Consider the following 20,782-nt stretch of genomic DNA (forward strand, 5'->3'; position numbering starts at 1 on the left):
TATATTAAAAAAAAAACACTGATGATCAGTTCCCCTTTTTTTCCCCCTTTTAATAATTATGATTGAAATATCCAAAAGTACAATGCATAATATATTAATTACATTATTAATTATGAAAAGCAGACGATATTTTTTGCATAATCTTATTAAGAAAAATCAAATTATTATTAAATTCTTAATTTTAATTATAAATTGTTATTCTTAATTTTTATCACATTTTGGACGTCGTTTCTTTTGTTGTTGTTGTTATTGGCCGATTGAAATAAAAATTTGATACAAAACTACAATTTTTGTTCCTAGATCACAACCCTAATTTAATTTGTTTAATTCTATGCTTTTTTAATTACCGCGTGTACGTACAATCAAATGTACAGTCAAAGAGATCTACATCCCGTTGGCGGATTTGTTTCAAAATTTTATACTGATCAATCCTTTAGATACTTTGTGTGTTAAATTTTATCTATCACTGTTTTTTATGTAATCGTTATGTTGAAATAAATCAATAGTTATTTATTTTATTTTTTTGGTAAAATTACGTAACTAAGTGTGCGAGACTAAGACGGGGATGGCGGGCGATTCAGAAACTAAGGCATGAACTTTGCCTTTATTTTTGCTTTGCATTTTAGTTTGACAACTGATGATGATTAAAAAAAATCACATCTTTTATTTTTGTGTTTTTCCTACCAATATGAGATTTTTGTTGTTGTTGTTGCTCAGTTTCAGTTAATGTCCCGTATTTTAACCAGTGCTTGGTTTCATTGAACGTGGAAATACATCAAAAAATAATTTTTATTTATTTATAATATAATAATAAATGCTTAAATAATTGTGGATATCTGAAGAAATTTAATGAAATAAATGAAACTATCAGAAAGTTTATTTATTTCTTTTGGAAATTATGCATATATCAGATATATATTATAAAAAATAGGAAGAAAGGAACAACGTAAAGCGTAAAACCTGACTGCTACAACCGCATAATCAATAATAAACAACAAAAATAGACATAACCACAAAAATAAACGATAAGTATTCTTGGAAGAGAATTACAGTAGAATGTGAAAAATCTCTACTTTTAAGTTTCTGAGAAACAATTTATTTAATTGTATTTTAGCTTAAGATCATATCAACTGCCTTAGATTTCTTAGACGACCTTGGATTAAACAGATATTTTCCTCCTTAAGAAATCTTTCCTTAAAGTTGTGTATTGTGAGATGTACAAGATACCCGAGGCGTGTGATATTTGCGCAGGTGTATTTACTTTTTCTTGGTCATTCACCACTTTTGTTACAAAAGGTGCAGTTTCTAGTACATGCCGCCAAAACATTAAAAAAAAAAAATCTGATATACTTGAATTTTTATATATATTTTCCTATATTAGCTTTTAATCTTGCTTTTATTATGGTATTGATTTAAATTGTTATAAATAGTGAAAGCATGATTTTGTTTTCGTTGCGAAGTATAGAAAAGAGAAAATATTATAATCGTCAAAAAAAAAAAAAAAAAATCCATTTGTTCTTCTATCAATGAACGTAGAAAGAACTCAAAAGCGGAAAGAATTTCTGGATAAAATCTGATATCCAGTCTATTCTGCTGAATTGCTCATTTTATAGCAAACATTGGACCGAATCGATCAAATATTTATTGTTTGATTATCTATTCGTACGTACGAGAACACGATAATTCAAAAATACCATAAACATGATGTAATAAATTTTCGTTTGCAATCTTGCAGTTAAGAAGATGTAGGACCTTTAAAACTTTAATTTTTCGATTTTTCTTTTTATGATTTCATTTAATATCTGTAACCCTTTTCAACATTTTTTAGTACAGCATATGCGTGTATATTAACTATTTAAAAGATATAGTCAAAAACCTGAAGGTCACTGTTGACTTTTCACTCAAAAACGCTTATTTTAAAGAGATTTTTCTCAATACTACGTTCTCAGAGCTTGAGCGCTGGATTAAAGAAAAATGACTCATCGTACTAATGTAAAATTTTCGAGTACACACATAATAAAAAAAAAAAAATCATGCAAAATCGAAGCATTATTATGTATACTTCTTTTTCAGTGCTTGTTAATATGCTAAAAAATATTTTAAAAGAAAGCGTTATCATATTTTAACATTATAAAAAGCAAAATAACTCCAGTAAATCTATTAAAATATTTATCCTTTTCATGATTATCGAGTTGTGTTCGTTGGGAGTAAATTGGTGCAATATTTGTTAATATAAGTTATTTATTTTCTGAAAAACTTTGCGTGCAAGCAAGTACTGTCTTTGGCAATTTATACAAAACACGTTTTTTTCACACATATTTTAATGAATGATAATTATTTCACTGACTTAAAGATTCATAATTATAAGATTAAATGTCTTATAAAGCTGTGGTAAAAAATCTATTAAGAATTTTTTTTCTTGCGTTGGGTGAGTCACATTTGACCAAATTTCGATGTCTACTTTAGCTATTAAAGGTCCTATAGCCCCTTAAATTGTTGATTTAAATCGAATTTTGAATCCAGCCAGCAGGCAAAAAGTGGTTCAAAAGACTTACTAATTTCTTTCTACACCAAAATACAGTGCACTCCCGAGTATCCGGCCTAATGTGGCGGATGGACTGGGCGGATAATAAAAAAGCCAGGTAGGCTGGAGTTTTATGAATTCATTTCTTTGCCCACCAATACCAGAAGACAAAGAGTTTTTATCCAAAACCGACTGTTGCAATACGTATTTTCTTACTTCTTATTGAGTACTAAGCTCTCCGTTTATCTCAATGTGAACGCAGCCGCGGACCGGTGAATCATAGATACTGTTGCTGGTAACATGCCGATTAAAATAAAAGGCTCTGTACTGGTAGTATATATGTATATATACTGCACTGCACGTTTCAAGAATTTATTAGATCAGAAGTAAATTAAAAGATATAAACTGTTCGCATTTTAATATAAATTTTGTAATGCCCAACTTAAATGCAGGAAACATAAACAAAACATTTACGTAATTGTAGGCCTAATCCGTAAGAAAATTAGCTCAAATTGATTTTATTTTTCTCTGATAAATGATTACATAGATATGAAAAGGCAACCCTAAGATAAGAGTTAAAACTTAAAGCTTTTAGGTTTTTAGAAAGTCCTTAATTGATGAGCCTTCTTCATTTTATTACGATAAAAGAAAACTAGGTCGCAAATCGGAAACTCGGGACTGTACTGTATATTATTAAGGGTACATGAGAAAATTGAAAGGAGAACACTTCTACCGGTTGAATGTTGAATACATTACTTTATTTCTTTCATTACTATAAATCTTTTTGTCACTTCGATTATCCTTTTTCCTATCCTCCGGAATTCTTTACATTCTCTGCGTTCGCACTTCCTTCTTTTTTACCAATTCAACGAACGAAACATCAATTTATCAGTCGTAGAGTATCAATCTCGCCCTAATAATATATTTGCTAGTAGCGGCTCGTTAGGCAAGCGTCCATTTTCATTAGGCGGTCAGAAAATGACCCTCCAGGGCGCAGTTCTGTAAAAATAATCGATTTTTGGAATACATCGCGTGAATTAGAATTTTTCGGCGAAAAAAGGAAGAAACACGCAGCACGAAATTCAGTGACCGTAGTCATACTTTGATGATTTCTGCAACAAAAGCAACAAATTGTAACATGAAGGATTTCAGTTCTTAGTAAGGGTGTACACTTCGTCGCAACAGAGAATTTTAGTAAAGAAGAGAAAAAGGCTCTATTGTCAAACGCATCACTGATATTCTGTACGTGCGTTAACTCGTAATAGGTCCGAGGACCGTGTGATGTACTATCGCGAATTCAAGCATGCGCAATTTAGCAGGTTGAGCGGCACTTCCGCGTTTTAGTTTGCCATAATTCCTTTAATTGTCCTGCTGGATGCAAACAACCATTAATGAAATTAATATGCTCCGATTCTGAAATATTTTCATGAGTTTGTGTTTGACAAACAGTTTCTGTTGTAAACTGAATGCGTGTTGCAGTGTTTAATACTAAAAATTCATAGAAATGCCCTATTTACAATTAAATAAAGTGCAGTTGTTTTTGCTTTGGCAACAAATGCAGTGCCGTACATTATTAATATTAATGAGATTGGAATTGAGTCTAATGGATGAGGCCAAACCGAAAATTTGTATCCGTCACATCTGACTCGAAGTTCTACGCCTTCGTGAAGTTTATGCATTTAAAATGCCGACAGCTTATTAATTATTCTCAATTCTCATTAGTAGGTTTGAAAATGTTGAGCATAAGAGTCAATGAATATTTGTACCGTTTTTATTTGTCTATCCGAATCTACCATTTGTTGTGATGTTTGTGTTGTTTCTCAAAATTGGGATCGAACAAAAAGGTATTATGAGAAAAATTACTGATTTCATAAATTTGAAAATTCCATTTATTTATTTTCATTGGAAATTAAAGTAAATGCTCCCCCCCCCCCTTCTTCTAAATAAAATGGCAGAAAGAAAAATGTACGGAAAAGGTTGGAAAAGTTATGTTTTGACAAATTTCATTTAATGCATTAAATATAAATAAATAAAATAATAAATTGTTGTAATAATAAATACTATGCAATTTCGCATTTATGTTCCCTATTTAACGTTGTTCGCTTGGAACAATTTTTGTAAATTCTTTGTAGAACCTTTTTTTTTTTTTTTTTTTTTTTTATCTACATAAGTTGTTCCCGAGATTTTCACCAGTATTCTTCTGGTTCTTTAACAAGTATAAAAGAAATGTAATTATGTATTTTATGTTTTTTAGTATAAAAGTTATCTCATTACATGTAATCACTTAATGGAAGATAGAATTCCTTACACTTTTCCGTAATGGATTTCTGATAGGTCTGCTTATTTTTTTCGAAATTTAGATCTAAAATGTTAAGCTGATGCACCTTTATTTTCAAAATAGAAAATTTTCAATATAATAGAGAATCTGAAAGGTGCATGCATATTAATAAGGAAAAAAAAAGTAATAAAAATGGTACTAAGCCTTTAAAAAATGAAAATGGCAGCTCTATTAACATAAAAAAAAAATGAAGCAATCGGTTCATAATCGTTTGGTTGTTTTGTCAGGATAGTTTGTAAACAATGTAAAAAATTATTGTTTTTCTAATCTTGTTTAAAACTCTGAAATAAAAATTATAAAAAAATAAAATAAAATAAAAAAAATTTAAGCATCGACTAAATATAAATTGAAATAAATCCTAAAGAGGGACGAAAACAACAGGAATATGAATATGCGATTGTTAAATAGATATAAAGATTATTATAATATCATACGTAAATAATATTTGCTTTTTGGTTTGTATTTTGCATTAATAGTACACTAGTGCTTCCAACCAAAGGTTTTTGCATTCAAAATAAAAATTTACTGGAATTAACTTATGTTTTTCTTTTCTTTTAGGTGTATTTTCTGCTTTAAGAGTATTTACCGCACAAGAGTTTTCAAGAATCATGGATGTGCCAATTCTTCTCATACACAGGAATGAAACGTCTTTAATACTGAATACATGATTGCCGAGAATGGTCCGTCCCTCTGGTGACGAGTCAAGACAATTACCCATTGCTGAAGTGAAGCCAGATAGCTGGAGTCACAACAGTCCAGAAAATTCTTCAAAAAATGACACTGTAACGCTCACAAAGACACAATTTCAGCAAATTTTAGAAGCTATCGGACAATCCTCTGGTTTGTATAGCCTCTCATTTTTATGTTGAATAATTTGCTCTCCAGACTTTATCTTATATATTTTTATTAATGATATTATATTTTGTTGTACCGTGTTTCACTTGTATGTGGAAGGAGATGTAAATTATGACGCAGGTTTCTTAGATTAAAATCCAATACACACTTGAGTATCAGGTTCGCGGCTATCCGGCTTCTTTCTATCCAGCTTAGTTTTCTTTTATTATAATTAAGTGAGATAGGCAAGGCGTTTATTAAGTCCTCTATTAAAGACTTTTTCAAAACCTAAAAACTATAAGTTTTGACTCTTATCTTAGAATTATCTTTTCATATCTGTGTAATCATTTATCAGTGAAAAATAAAACCAGTTTGAGCAAATTTTCTTAAGAATCAGGCCTATGATTTACGTTAATGTTTTGTTTATGCTTCCTGCATTGAAGTTGGGCATAACAGAATTATGTTAAAATATGCACAGTTTATATCCTTTAACTTACTTTTTCTCTAATAAATTCTTGAAATGTGCAGTGCAGTATGTAAACATATAGAAATTATCAGTACAGAGCCTTCTATTTTAACTCGACACTTTACCGGCAACTGCTTCTATGATTCACTGCACTGCCTCTACTTTTGCATTGAAATTAATGTTGTTGCTGGTAATCAATAAGAAGTGAAGAAAATACGTATTATAACAGTGAGTTTTTGTATTAAAAACTTTGTCTTCTGGTATTGGGGCAAAAAAAATGAATTCATAGAACTCCAGCCTATCTGGCTGTTTTGTTATCCGGCCCCTTTCGCTACATTAAGCCGGTACCCGTGAGTGCGTTGTAATTTAATTTGCAATAAGAATAAAAAATCATAAATTCAAATTTGCGAAGAAATACGCTTAGATAACTTAAAATTCATTCGAAATATAGCAATGGCAGAGATCACTAGGTTTCATCGCGCTCAATAATTCATACAATTCTGAAATCGAACAGAGCAATTGTTTGTCTCTTTTGGTCTGGCGTTGTAAATGCCGGAATATTCTGGAAATTTTCTCGCTCCTCGAGAATCACGCTTCGAGACCATGTAAATAATTATTTGGTGTCAAATTTGATCGCGAAATCGCCAAAAATATTGTCAAATCAAAATATCTCGTATAGCATTGCTAAATTAAATATGGAGTAAACTCGATATCAAAAAATAATTACATTGAAAGTCGCAATGGAGTCAATTCGTGCTTACAAAATACACATCAAATACGCCGAGTCAATTTAAAGTTGGTATCCACTGCACATTTTGGAAGACGCTTCTGATGTCATAATACCACATATGACAATGTTCATTTAGATGTTAGACGGCACCCACTGTTGCGTTTGTTACACAAATCGATTATTTGGCATTTTTGGACGAATCGGCATATTAGTTTCTAAGCATTGTGATATTACTTCTTACGCGTCTAACGATATTAAGTGTTCATTGTTTTATCAAATCTATCTTTTCATAGCATCGCCTTAATGCTTAAGAGTTTAGCTTAAAACGATCGACAGATAAGTCACGTCTTTATCTATTTACTGTCTTCAGTGGGCTTTGTTCATAAGATACCTAAGAACCAGCGTATTATCTTTTTATCTAATAAGGAATTCTCATTACAGTTTTTTTAAAAATAAAAATTAGTTTTCTCAGATGCTTTTATATTATATTGTCTTTTTAACCTCTAATAATACGTTCTTTTTAGTTTTAAATGGAGGTGAGAAAATTTTTACTTGCCAAGAAAATCCTCAATATTCCCCTGCCAAAAGTTATTCTGAAAATAACCATGAGATAAAAAGTGAAGCTGATAGAAAAGATAATGGAAAGTAAGTGGCCTAGTTTTCATTTTTCTCATAGTTTAGTAGTTTTTGAGGTATTCAAATCTGTTGTATGTTGGCAATAGTTTAACATATATCATATTATGGCATAGAAAGTACTTTTTAAGACGACCACATGGGCTGAAAATAAATGGCCTTGCTTATAGTAGATTTGGATTTTTGAACTGTAGAACATGTTTGCCCTTGGGATGACAAATATTTCCCTAAGATATATTTGAATATATATCTTCGAAGGAATTCTGATTTTTTCCCGGTGAACTATTAGAAGTGCATTTTGGAACTATTTAGAAGTGGATTTTCTATCGAATGCCACTGAAGCGATTGGAGATTGCGTTAGGACCTATAATCGCTTCAGATTAGGATTAATTTTCCCTCTTTGTTTCTAAGGCTTTATCAAGTATCAGTATATTATTATTGATTTAATGATTTCGAGTTAGATTTCTCGCTTTTCTCTCTCTCTCTCTCTCTCTGTGTGTGTGTTCCGCTGTTTTGGCGCTTTGTATTCTAGACAGTTTGACAGACCAGATTACCAGGCTTGACATATACTTAATTTAGAAGGTAAGAGTTGCACCTTAGAACGAATGTTTTGTAAAGTTTTGTTTAATTAAAAATTTAGCAGAATTTCGGCATTTTTCCTTCGTAATTTCCAAAGATTTTACCGCATAAAAATGATTTTCGCAACTTAAAATTCAAAAAAATTATCTTTATAATTTATGAAGATTTAGCCTATTTTTTTTCCAAGTTCAATTGATTTCAGTATATTTTTTTGAATTTCGTACACTTATAATTAAAGTTTCATTTCACAAATCAGCAATTATGAAATTCTTTTAAAGTGTGTCTATTTTTTAATACTGCTCTTCTTTCCTATTATAGAATTGAAAGTATGAATATTTTTAGGGAAATGCCTAGCACAATGAATAAAACATTTTAAGGTTTTTAAAAATAGTATGAGTTATATGCTCATCGAAATTTGAAGTTTGAAAGTATTTTTTAGGGAAAGGCAGGAAGACATGGTGACACAAAACGTTTATTTAAAAGCTACCATTCTAGCGAACCATTAGTGAATAAACCAGCTTTATGTGAAATTTGATAAAATGATATTTATTTTAGCATCATGTTGTCAAAGACGGATGATATCAAATAAAATTGATTTTTAATATGAAATATAAATATTGTCATACAGCCTCATCATCAATATTATAAAAAGACTGTGAAAGATTTGTCTTTTTTTTGTGTTTACTTTTTTTAGTTGTTCTGTTTAGGATAAATAGCGACCATGCTAACAGAATATAGATGCCACGAGGCGTAAAAAATGAAATGTTAGCGTCTCTAATATTACTTTTTAAATCCGAAAATAAAGAGGAGAGTAAAAATCAGATTTCGCCCTCAACACAATTTCTTCTTGCTTCGCCGTAGAGAATACTTAGAAAGTTCTAGCTTGAATGGTATTTTCGTATCAGCAATCATTATCAGTAAAAGAGTGACTTTTGTAGTAAATACTTTGTTAGTTATGCGATAAGTTCATAAAATTTAATCTTTTGATAATATAATTGGACCAAAAATTACTCATGATATTTGAAATGTTTTTGATTTTATTTGGCAACATTTTGATTGATGAGAAATTTTGACAATGATTTTTTTCATGCTAACATTTAAGGATAAATAAAAATCAATGAATAAAAATGATTTAGAAAATAATCAATTAAAATTTAAGTGATAAAGTGTTAGAATGTTTCCCTAATTTGGAACAAATTATTTTTTAAAATTTCAAAAAATTGTTCTGTAAACCCCTTTTGTTAAGGTTCTTTTTGCCTTGATTAACAGAAATATAGAATGAAAATGACATAGAGCTGTTTTCAATATATTATTATACATGCATTAATATAATAGTACAAATTTCAACCTGGTTTTCGCTGATATCTGCAAAATTAATAACTGGTAAAATTTTCTCATTGAAAATTTATTTGATTAATTTTAATATTGGAAATAAATTGATGATATATTGAAAACTGAGAAATCAAATCATAAGGGAATGCTTTATATGATCTTATAATATGTATCTCAAAGTTATAGAGATAATTCCATAAAATAAAGTTACTATCAATTTAAAAATAAAATTTTTTTGCACTAAATATTCATAATTGTTGTAAATTTTGTCCAAATATACAGTTACTTTAATATACATTAGGATCATGTATACAGGACTGCGTTCATCAATGACTAAGTGGATTAAAGTACGGCAAGATTGACGAACATAAAGTAAGGTTATGGGTCTATGATCTGGCTTTGTTTTTAACCAGCATTATGTGAAATTTAATAAACTGATATGTATTATAGCAACTACAAATGGATTGACTCTTGGGGTTTGCTAGGTTTTCATTTAAATGAAACACAAGTGTGAACTAATAAATGTTTTCTTTATTGTCTTTAAGGAAGACAGTTTATATATCTATCTATATTTATATATTGTAAAAAGGTGGAATTCTATCTTGGGTACTCCATTCTATCTTTGATTAATAGAAAACATCTCATGTGTGATGATACACACCATATATATTACTGTACTATTAATTTGACTTGCTATTGACTATAATTCTTGATACATACCACCATGTTTAAAAAATTTTTGAATAATAATAATAAAAAAAAAACTGTGTAATTCTTATTTCTATTAGTAACAGCATATCTACATCATCGGAAGAATCTTGTCATCAGCTACAGGTGCCTTGTCCCCTCGATGTTGTAATCTCTTGTCCAGCTTCTCTGAGTTGGTCTGCCCCTCAAACGACTACTGTCTCGCCAACAAAATTATCTCCTCTCAGCAAAGTAGAACAGAAACGCCTGCAGTGGGAAAAAGAACGAGGTAAGATGAAGGATTCTTTTTCCTTTTAGAGAAAATATATATTTAATCTGAAGCTTTTATATTTTCGTTTATAGGAAATGAGCATAATTAGAGTGAAATATAGTAATAATCATTATTTTATTTCACATCATCATTGCACATCATTTTTCATCATCCTTGTTTTATATTTTAGTATGTAATGTATCCATTTTATAATGTTTGTTATTCTTTTGTGCTTTGTGTATGTATCCTATTTGTGCTTTTATATTCGTTTGTGCTGTTTATATGCATTTTTAATTATTATTACTACTTTCTTGTCTATGAAATATACAAGGAGAAAGTATTGTAATCGTTAAAAAATACGACCTCAAGATTTTTACGAATATTTACGTTTCAGACGTTCTTGAGTTCTAAAGACACTTTTTGGTATTATATCTGACGTTCTGTATAGTTGCCAACATGAAATTAAGTATTTGACCTTTTTTATAAAATTGCGAACAAAATCCATTCATTGGCAGTTTGCTTGCATATCTGAGTGGAAGTGAACACGATAGCTTCAAACCTTAAAGTTAGAAAAATAAAATGGGCATACAGTTGTTAGCTTCTTAAGTCTTAATTTGTATCCAGTTTTAAACCATATACTTTGACGGATTAACCTCTTGTCGGCCGGTGCATTTGTGTGCATGTAAATACAATAATTGTAAAATACAGTGACTAAGATAAATGAAATATAGCAGTGATTAAAATTGTTACTCAATGTCAAATTTTGATTTCAAATTAATCAAATTTTACACTCAATCAACGAAGAAACACACGCACGCATGCACAAAACGTTAACGCGGAGGACTCAGAAAATAATAATTTGAGCACAAGAGGCGTTCACATTCTTGCCCAATATTCACAATTCCTATGCGACGGGAAGATGGATAACGCTTTTATTAAGGTGTAAACGGGAAAGTTTTGAGGTGACTCCTATTGATTTTGTGCTTTGTTATACATATTTCTTTTCATCCTCTTTTTCAACTTTTTATTCTGACATTTTTTATACTGTATAGCAATCTTGTGATTTCATAAGCATTTCCAGTTTAATTTGAGTTTATTGTTGCACTTCTTTTGACTGATTCGATTCTTTATTCGATTAATCAGGAATTCAGGCATAGGGATATAATGTCTGTCCGTTCTTTAGCGAGTCTCATATTCAATCAAATTTTTTGTTGTTGTAATGATTACTACTTCATATAATTGAAGTGTTGTTTATATTAGCAGTTGCATGGTTGAATAGAAGAGACTTTTGAAATTTTAACTTCGATTTATTTTATTATAAGAGGCATAATTTTCATAAAAAGAATAAGTGATAAATAATACATCAGTTTACATTGTGACCCAAGGGCAGAAGAGACCCAAAGTTTTCCCTTCAGCGATTTTACTATGAGATTTTCATAGGGATTTGTTTGATACATGTAGATTTAGGATAAGGAATCTTAGGTATCTTTGAAAGAATTTTGTAAGCACTAAGGATTTTTATTTCTTTACTCTTAGCATGAGAAAGTGCTGAGTTCAGCCCTTTTATAGAGTGCATGTAGAATTCATTAAATAAATATGTGGGAATTGGATCAGGAAATAAGAGAGAGTTTTAGAATGTAATTTATACAAGCTAAATTAAGATAAAAAATAGGAAATTAATAAGAATTTAAATTAGATTAAAACACACACACACGATTTTATTAATCTTATTCATAAATTTAGTCATTATATAATTTCATAATATATATTTACTTGCAAGTTGCTATTGGTATTGAAAGAAAACATTTAATTTTTTGTATAAATTTGCTTGCTTTACATTTATTAACTCAACAATATAAAAGATAATTCTTTATATCATATAAAGCATATTTCCCAATTAGATGTATTTACCTTTGTTTAACTATTACAAATGAAATAGAAAATAATTATTAGAAATCAACTGTTCGACTATGATTAAATAGGAAACTATGTATAATTATATTTATGTTATGGAAAAATGTATTCTATTTCTTGGAATTGATTTTTTTTATAAAATATTTGTTTTAAAGAATATATTTCCTGTAATAATTAATTTGATTGATTTCTTTTAGCGGAAATGATAGATTGGAATCCTTGGGGTAAACCTGGTGCCGGTGCTCCTCCAAAGAAAACTCAAGTGGTGGCACCTATTACAACAAGGACTAACAATCAGGTTATTTTTAGATTCTTTAAATTGAAATAAGAATATTCAGTAACAAAGGTCGTAGCATTCTTATTTTTATAAAAAATATATATATTCATAAAGCATACTTCCTTTTTTCTGTTCCACAAAAAAAAAAAAAATGAGTTTTTAATATAAAATATTTGAAAAAAAGAAAACGTTCCTAAATAATAATTTATTATCAGTAATTTGAACTTTCTGTAACAGTTAAAGAATATTTAACAAATTATTATGTTGAATTCTCTTTTAAAGATGGAACTTATTTGTTACTCTCAATTCTTTTATAAAGAAATATTTATAAACAGTGGAATTATTGTGTTCAGTCTAGCATCTTTAGCACACTTATTATTATTTTTTGGCATTGTGTGTACATGTGGAGACATGTAGAGTCCTTTTAAAAATTTAGACCCCTTTTGGAATTATTTGAATATTTTAAAACTTACAGATTTTAGATGAGATAAATTGATGGAGACTTTTTAAAATAGGACTTTTTTGCTCATTAATTTTCATCTTTAGAGAATATTTAATTGCTTAGTTTTTGATATAGAATTTCTGAAGCAGTTTGAATTAAAATTAAAATATCAGTTAAATTTCATAAAAAGTTTTAATATCTTTAAAATTTTTTAAAAGTGACAATGTCAAATCATTTAATTAATGATAATGTATTTTAAAAAGGAGATAACTTCTAGAGTGTATCAGAATATTAAAATCTTAACTCTATTGAGGATATTAAACTCTAAACTCTGTTATTTCGTATAACTTCACTGTAATAATTTACTTTATTACTTTACCTCAGTACCTTACAAAGTACATTTATTAAACTTAATGCAATATTGAATTAATATGTCTATTGAATTTAATACAATTTTAAATGAATAATTTATTTTTTTTAGATTCAGGAGATCAAGTTAGGAAAACTTTAAATGTACTTTTCAATTTGTCCTTGATTTAATATTGTTATAATTTTATTGTTTTTGTATATATTTTCCACAAATTCTTGATTATAATTTAGAGGGTCCAATGATTATATTTTGGAAATATTTTACTATACAGTATTATTTACTTGTTATTTGTTATATAACAGGTAAATAGTAAAGTAAAATATAACTAGATTTTATGACATTATGATTCTGTATTTTTTTGCATTCTGCATTTTCTTTGATTAAGTGCCTAGTTAGTAATTTGATTATAAAGCATAAAACATGTTCAAGTTGATAACTATAGAAAGCACAAAAAGAGATGGTTTAATTTGCTGAACATTATTTTGTTAATTGGATTTTGGCCCTGAAACATTAAAATTTGACAAGTAATCACTAAAAGTAATAACATAATGAGGAACAAAATTAATAATGATGTTGGAAAGAACATTAAAAGCATACCTCCCCACTCCAAAATTGTAAAAAACACTGACTCTTATAGTCAAGTTAGAGACTCCTTCAAATAATATATTTTGAAGGAGCCTCTAAATCCTTCAAATCAAAAAGTGTCTTAAGATTGAACCTCCATTTGCCCCTATATTTTCAATTCACACAATAAATCTTTCTAAAAAACAAGATGAAAATTTGACTACAAAATTAATTATATGGTACAAAAATGAATAATTGAATGACATTGTTTTGCACCCTGTTTTAGCTTTTAATGGTGCAAACATCAGGTGCCATGCCTTACACCAGTTCTGTGCCTTCTGGAGTTCCAAGTTGCCTTCCATCACCTAACTGTAGAATTTTGCCCAATGCGTTAGATCACAGTACATTTTTGCCCAATAATTACACATCTGTTGCTCAACCAATTAAACCTGTACCTCCAGTTTTTAAAAGCTCGATTGCTTTTGGGGTAAGTGTGCTAAATTATGTACTTATAAAGTGTAAATGAAGTTATTGTTTTTGAATAATATGAAAATAGTACTTTGCATGTTGATGAATGCATACATATTTGTGCTGTTATTTAAAAAATTAAATAGAATATAGGTTTATATTATGTAACTGCAAATAATTTGAATGTTATATGTAATTTTGAGTAATATGAGGAGTAAATAATTTGTAAATATAATTTTCTTGTCTAAGTTTGTAGAAAGCTTTATAAAATAGGGAATTTGTTGTAAAATGCATTTTTAAGTTTTATTTTTGTTTACATAATACACAAATTATTACATATTATTTAATTTTCTTATTATGTGCTATAGTTATAAATACAGTGACTGAAATTTTATATTTTATGCACAGTTTATTAAATGTATTTGGATGAAAATAGTATAGAAAAGTACACATCAGACTTATGATCAGTTCCAATTATAAGTTCTCACACAGAGGAAACCCAGGTTATAAACTGAGAAGTACCTATACTATAGTGCTACATTTAAATAACTATTTGTTTTATTACAACGTTATTTGGATCTGGTTGCACTTAAATAGTGATTCAAACTAGCCCATTGTTGGAAAGTTATTAAAATAGGTGCAATAAATATTACAAATTACAACACTTATTCCTTTAAATAAAGCAGTGACATAAAACTTTGAGAAATTGTTTTATAATGTGTTAATTTTATTCTACAGAATTCTGAGAATGAATTAGTTTCCAGTGATAGTTATAAAAGAGAACAGTGGCTGAAGGAATTAGGTATGTTTTCTTACTTATTAAAAGTATATTAGAAATATACACTTTCATTTAATTCCTTTCTTATTGCATTTTTTCCCGTCGAAAAATATTATATTTTTCTTTGATGTACTAATGCCATATTCCTACTATATAAAAATGAGTTCTAGAATCATTTTTGTCACTGTACTGCAGAAATCTTAATATAATTAATTATATTTTTTTGATATTATAATATGTTTTGATTATATTGGAATTATTATATTACTTAATAAGTTTAATTATTCTAATAAGTTAATAATTTTTTGATGCAAATGATACCAGTGATCAAAAGGAGTTCTAAATGCATTTAAAATGAGAAAATCTTATATCAAATTTTTAATTTCCATTAACTCTGTGTTAAAAGCCATTTATTCTACTGTTGTTAGCTCAAAATCATTATTGTTCATATAATTTTTATTCAACTATATTTTTTTGACCATCAGAAATATTATGAAACACACAGGGGAAAAAAGGAAAAGCTCCCCTCCCCCCTTTAATGGTTTGTTATAATGTAAACTTTATTTCTATGTTTAGTTTCAAATTATGCATCTATGTAAATTGATACAAATATTATAGATTTGTTTGCTTTTTTTTTAAAACAGCGATTTTATAATTAAAGCTTGTTGGAGAAAACATTAGTATTTATCTTATCTTATGTATTATTATTCACTTTCTTATTAATTTATTCTTATAATTTACTTGAATGACTTCTTTCTAATTTGAGGTCTGCCAATATTGAATAACAGTATTTATCTATTTCTTATTGATTTTTTTCTTAGCTACTATTAAAAATTTAGTGTAATCTGTTCCATCAAAGCATCAAATGAATAATTAAAATAGAATTTTACCATTATCCTCAATTTAAAAAAAAATATCTCATTGATATTATAGTTTAAGATTTTGACAAATTTCATTATGATTCATATAATCAATTCCACAACAATTTTTTTGTGGAATCGATTATATGAAAATGTGCACTGTGTTCAATTTTGTTACAACTTAATAATATTTAGCATTCTTTCAGGTTATCAAAGAGAAGAACAAAGGCGATATCAAGAACAAATTCAAATGTCACAAATGTCTGATCATCATTGGATTAATAAAGAAGACACAGAAAGTATATCAATTTCTGTTGATGGTTCCATTCTACCTGGAGCAAATGATATACCCAGACGGTAAAAAAATAAAAAGGGATTGTTAATATGAAAATATTTATGAAGCACTGTAACTGTTCTTTGTTTGTTATTACTTAAGTTAAAATGATGAGATAGAGGCATTTTCAAACAAAAATAAAGTATGAAGTTTTCTTGATTTAAAAAGAAAAAGAAAAGTTATTAAATATTTTTAATATAGAAATTTCTGGTTTCTTCCAATTATAAAAGCACTTCACAGCTTTATACTTCTTTAATATATAGTTTGTATTATTTTGTTTTTGGTTCCTAATATTTTTTTTTGTGAATACATAGTTTGACCTTAACATCATTGTTCATCACATAATTATATAAGTTTTTCAAATATATTGAAGACAAAATTTTAATAAACAAACTCATAAAAAACCGACTTATTTACTTAATTTTACTTTAAGCATTTGAAAGTAATTTTTCTGTGAACTGAATTATTAAGTTTAAATAAAAGTTAAAAAATGAAAATTATGGAAAAGCAACATAAAAAAAATTAATTGGCTTTCTGATATATGGCATGTTCCTTGTTTTCCAGCTGAGTCTTTTACTTCCTTGAATTTCAATTGTAGTAAATATTTTATTCTTTTTAACTTAAATTGTGCAGTATATAAGATATAGTGTGCAATATAATAAATTCCAGATAAAAATTTAAGAACCAGGTATAATATGAAAATCAAATTCAAATGTTGTGATATATTTTAATATAAAATTTGTACTTAGAAGTATAAATTAAATAATTATATGGGATGTATCATAAATGTTATAAATATGATTATTTTGTGCTTAAATTGGTCCTGATTAAGATAATTTGTAAAAATTGAAATAAAATTGGTAACTATTTTACAAGTCTGCTTAAATATAAATATATTGTCTTTGTTTGGAAATTCTGAAAGGCTAATCAGTTATATAATCAGACTATATTTCTGAAGGAAAAAAAATAACATTACACAAATCTTTTCTGCCTTTATACATATTTCACTTTGTTAAGTTATTACAAATTTCAGTGAATTTGAATGAATGAAATATAAAAGCCAACATTAAACTGTTCTGCTTATTAAAATAATTAGTAAATTTATTGCTTGTGTTTTTCATCAATTCAAGCATAATGATTAACTTTCTTAAAAAAACTTTTTTTTTTTTACAATAAGAAAAATTAATAATTGGTTCTACACAAATACAATATGTTCACTTAGTCAGTAATGGAATACAGGACTTAACTTCTTTATTTAAAATTTTTTATAAAGAAACTAAACTAATAAACTACACAATTTCTGTATAATTTTTTAAAAAATTGATGTTTTGAATAAATACAATTTTTGATGTTATAATTGGATGAGTCGAAGAAATATTAATAATTATATTAAGTTGCTTATTTTTGTGCTGTTATATTCTTTTCTTTTTAACAACTGACAGATCATAAAATCCAAAATTCACTTTCTGTGTATAGAAATTACATGCGAGGACAAGGATTTACCTTAGATCCGGTATCTGCTGCACTTGCAGAAGAACGCAGATTAAAGGCCCAGGAATACCAACATGCTATACGTATGCAGATGGAAGAGAAACAACGGAGACAGCAAGCTGAAAGAGAGAGAAAGAAACAAGAGGAAGAAGCAGAAGAGAGGAGGTTGGAGGCAGAAAGAGCTCGCATACAAGCAGAATATGAAGAGGAGCAGCAAAGGTTAAAACAAAAGGCTGTAAGTTTACTAGTATTGAAAATGCATTTAATAATGTAGGTTGTAACTAATGGTGGGTCTTTCAATATGATTGTTTGTTGAAAGTAAAAATTTTTAAAAAATATTCACTAATATGGGGTTTAATCAACTGATTAAAAGATTCAAATAAGCTTTTCATTGAAAATAACTAATATCTGAAATAATCTCTTTTGTTATCCTTCCAATTATTTTTAAAAATATTAGTGTTATTATATCTTTTCTCATCTTGATAAGTGCTTATATAAATTAAAAAACGCTTTTACTTGCTTCTGTCTATTCCTGAAGTATATTCAACTTGTGATTAATTCACTGGAAGCTTTAAAAGAGCAATAACAATAGTCGGTATAATAAACAACAACAACAAAAAAGTTGCATCTGGTCTACTACTTATGTTTTATTTTTTTCTTGCATAAAATATGCTTAGTAAATTGAGCTAGTTATTTTTGAAGCAGAAAAAACACATAAGTTTAGTCTACTTTTTTTTTTGCTTGAAAAAAATGTTTTAATTTTATTATTAACAAAACAATTATTTCTATTCTCATTTCCCAAATTTGCTGATAAAATTCTAAAGTAAATTTTCTGATGATATTTTTAAAGAGGTAAGAAATGTTTGATATTTTTTTATTCACTAATAAAATTTAATTTTATTTGTTTTATTATTTTTACAATATACATATCAGATAGTAAATTTAATTTAAAATTTTAATGTTTTTCTTATTTTAGAACTGATGTTTAATCAAAGAGTTTTTCTAATTTTTTTTATTGCCATTCTAATTTTTTTTATTGCTGCAAATTTTTGGAATTTTTAAACATTAAACTATTAAAACAATTTAAAATTTTACAGACTATTTGTATTCAGAAAAGAAAAAAAAAGGATTTATTTATAGTTATTCATAATTTTATTTTTTAACAGCATTTATTACATTTATTTTTATAAGACTCTTCTGTCTTGATATTGTTTGTGAGCATTTATTTTGTGAGAAAAAAATTTGTGATGGTATAAGGAATAATATAATATATTGTGAATGTATAAAATAGCTCTCTGTATTGTAAAGTTTAATGCAGAGAACACATGAAACTTCTAAATATTTCATCATTGTGCAGTTTTAGACTTCATTGTCAGATGATGCTTATCTGTTTTAATAATGTCTAGTAGAAATTATATTTTCTTTAAATTAAGTCCTTAGAATATTACTCTGAATTTTATGGGAATAAATTTTACGACATATTAGTGTAGGTCCAATTTTGCATGCAACTGAAATCATTCTATTTACAAAAATAACATTTCAAATTCATTTGTATTAGCTATTATATCTAATGTAGTTTTAAAACATTAATTTCTTGTATGGTAAGTTAAACATCAACTCAGAAATTATTGCTTTGTTTAAAAAGTTTTATTATTATTGCACTTATTGATTAGTTATATTATAATTATTGAATAATTAGCATTTTTTTATGAAATTAAACAACGGAGTGTTAGGAATAAAAAAAATGTTGCCCAATTTAATTGATGAATGTATGTGGAAAAGATGAAATAAATTTTCTATGATAATATTGATACTCAGATATGTGATTTTTATTTACAATCTATTGCATATTAAACATATTTTTGATATTATATCTATATTTTCAATATAGTAAAAATGCAAAACATTTATATTGCAGGGTTATACCATTTTGCAATTGTTCTTTTAGCTATTTAATGCAGAGTTTCATTTTAAAAACTATATATAGATTTCACAAATTTAACACATTCTTTTCTTTACCCTTAATTTCTATTTGTATCGCCATACTTAAAAGTTGATAAATGATCATTATATCAGCAATTATCATTATACTGAAAACAGCAAGTGTAATTTTTTTATTGTGATACAATAAAATTATTTTTGTCAATAGCATTCTTCATTTGTTTAATAAATTGATTGTACTATATTAATTAATAATTAAAAACATTTAAATCATGCACATTTAATCTATTTTTAAAAATCATCAAAAGAATAATCTTTCTCTTGTACTTTATAAAAAGGAAATAGAGGAAAAGAAGCAACAAGCTTTAATTTCGGCTATGCAAATTGCTCAAGCTCAAGCTGAAATGGAGAAAAAGTCTAGAAAGATCCAGAAGCTTCTTCCAATGCAACCTGAAAATCATCAAACAGTCACACCAACTACAAGAAAGAACGAGGAGCAGACTGATTCATTGTCCAATAACATGGAAACACAGCTAAAATTAGAAAAGAGTGAAAATGGTAAAAAATTTACTGTAAATTTTGTTTTGTGTTGGTTTTAAAAAATTAGTATGTTTTTAAAAATTTTGCAAGAATTCATCAGAATAATTTATCTCTTATCATTTTCTGCTCACTTTTTAGAACACCATTTGTATTTTGTATTAAAAATATAATTACACTGGTTAATTATATTTATAATCTAGTGCATTATAATTTTTTTTACATGGAAACAAATTATCTATAGTAGAAATTGTGGTAGAAATTACACTATTTCCATCACGATTTTGTGAATACTTATTTTGACCTAAAGGTATCTTTGTGTTTGAATGCAAATAATTGCTAAAATAGTTAAGATTTTAAATTATCAGTTAAATATTGATAATGTGCACAATATATTTATTTAATCAGGTTG

The 20,782-nt window shown here is 27.5% G+C and overlaps 1 protein-coding gene across 2 annotated transcripts in view; it reads left to right on the top strand.

The window, feature by feature from the left end:
- Window positions 1-20,782, top strand: part of LOC129966594 (coiled-coil domain-containing protein 66-like) — a 76,607-nt gene that overhangs the window by 38,968 nt on the left and 16,857 nt on the right. For both annotated transcript variants that reach the window (XM_056081079.1, XM_056081080.1), the window contains exons 3-11: window positions 5,421-5,702; window positions 7,417-7,537; window positions 10,225-10,412; window positions 12,506-12,606; window positions 14,248-14,448; window positions 15,168-15,231; window positions 16,274-16,424; window positions 17,878-18,127; window positions 20,172-20,391. In XM_056081079.1, the coding sequence (XP_055937054.1) occupies window positions 5,540-5,702; window positions 7,417-7,537; window positions 10,225-10,412; window positions 12,506-12,606; window positions 14,248-14,448; window positions 15,168-15,231; window positions 16,274-16,424; window positions 17,878-18,127; window positions 20,172-20,391 (1,459 nt within the window). In that variant the 5' untranslated portion in view covers window positions 5,421-5,539. The remainder of the gene's footprint in view (window positions 1-5,420; window positions 5,703-7,416; window positions 7,538-10,224; window positions 10,413-12,505; window positions 12,607-14,247; window positions 14,449-15,167; window positions 15,232-16,273; window positions 16,425-17,877; window positions 18,128-20,171; window positions 20,392-20,782) is intronic.

This window comes from Argiope bruennichi, chromosome 4 (assembly GCF_947563725.1).
Source record: "Argiope bruennichi chromosome 4, qqArgBrue1.1, whole genome shotgun sequence".
NCBI classification, from domain to species: domain Eukaryota; kingdom Metazoa; phylum Arthropoda; class Arachnida; order Araneae; family Araneidae; genus Argiope; species Argiope bruennichi.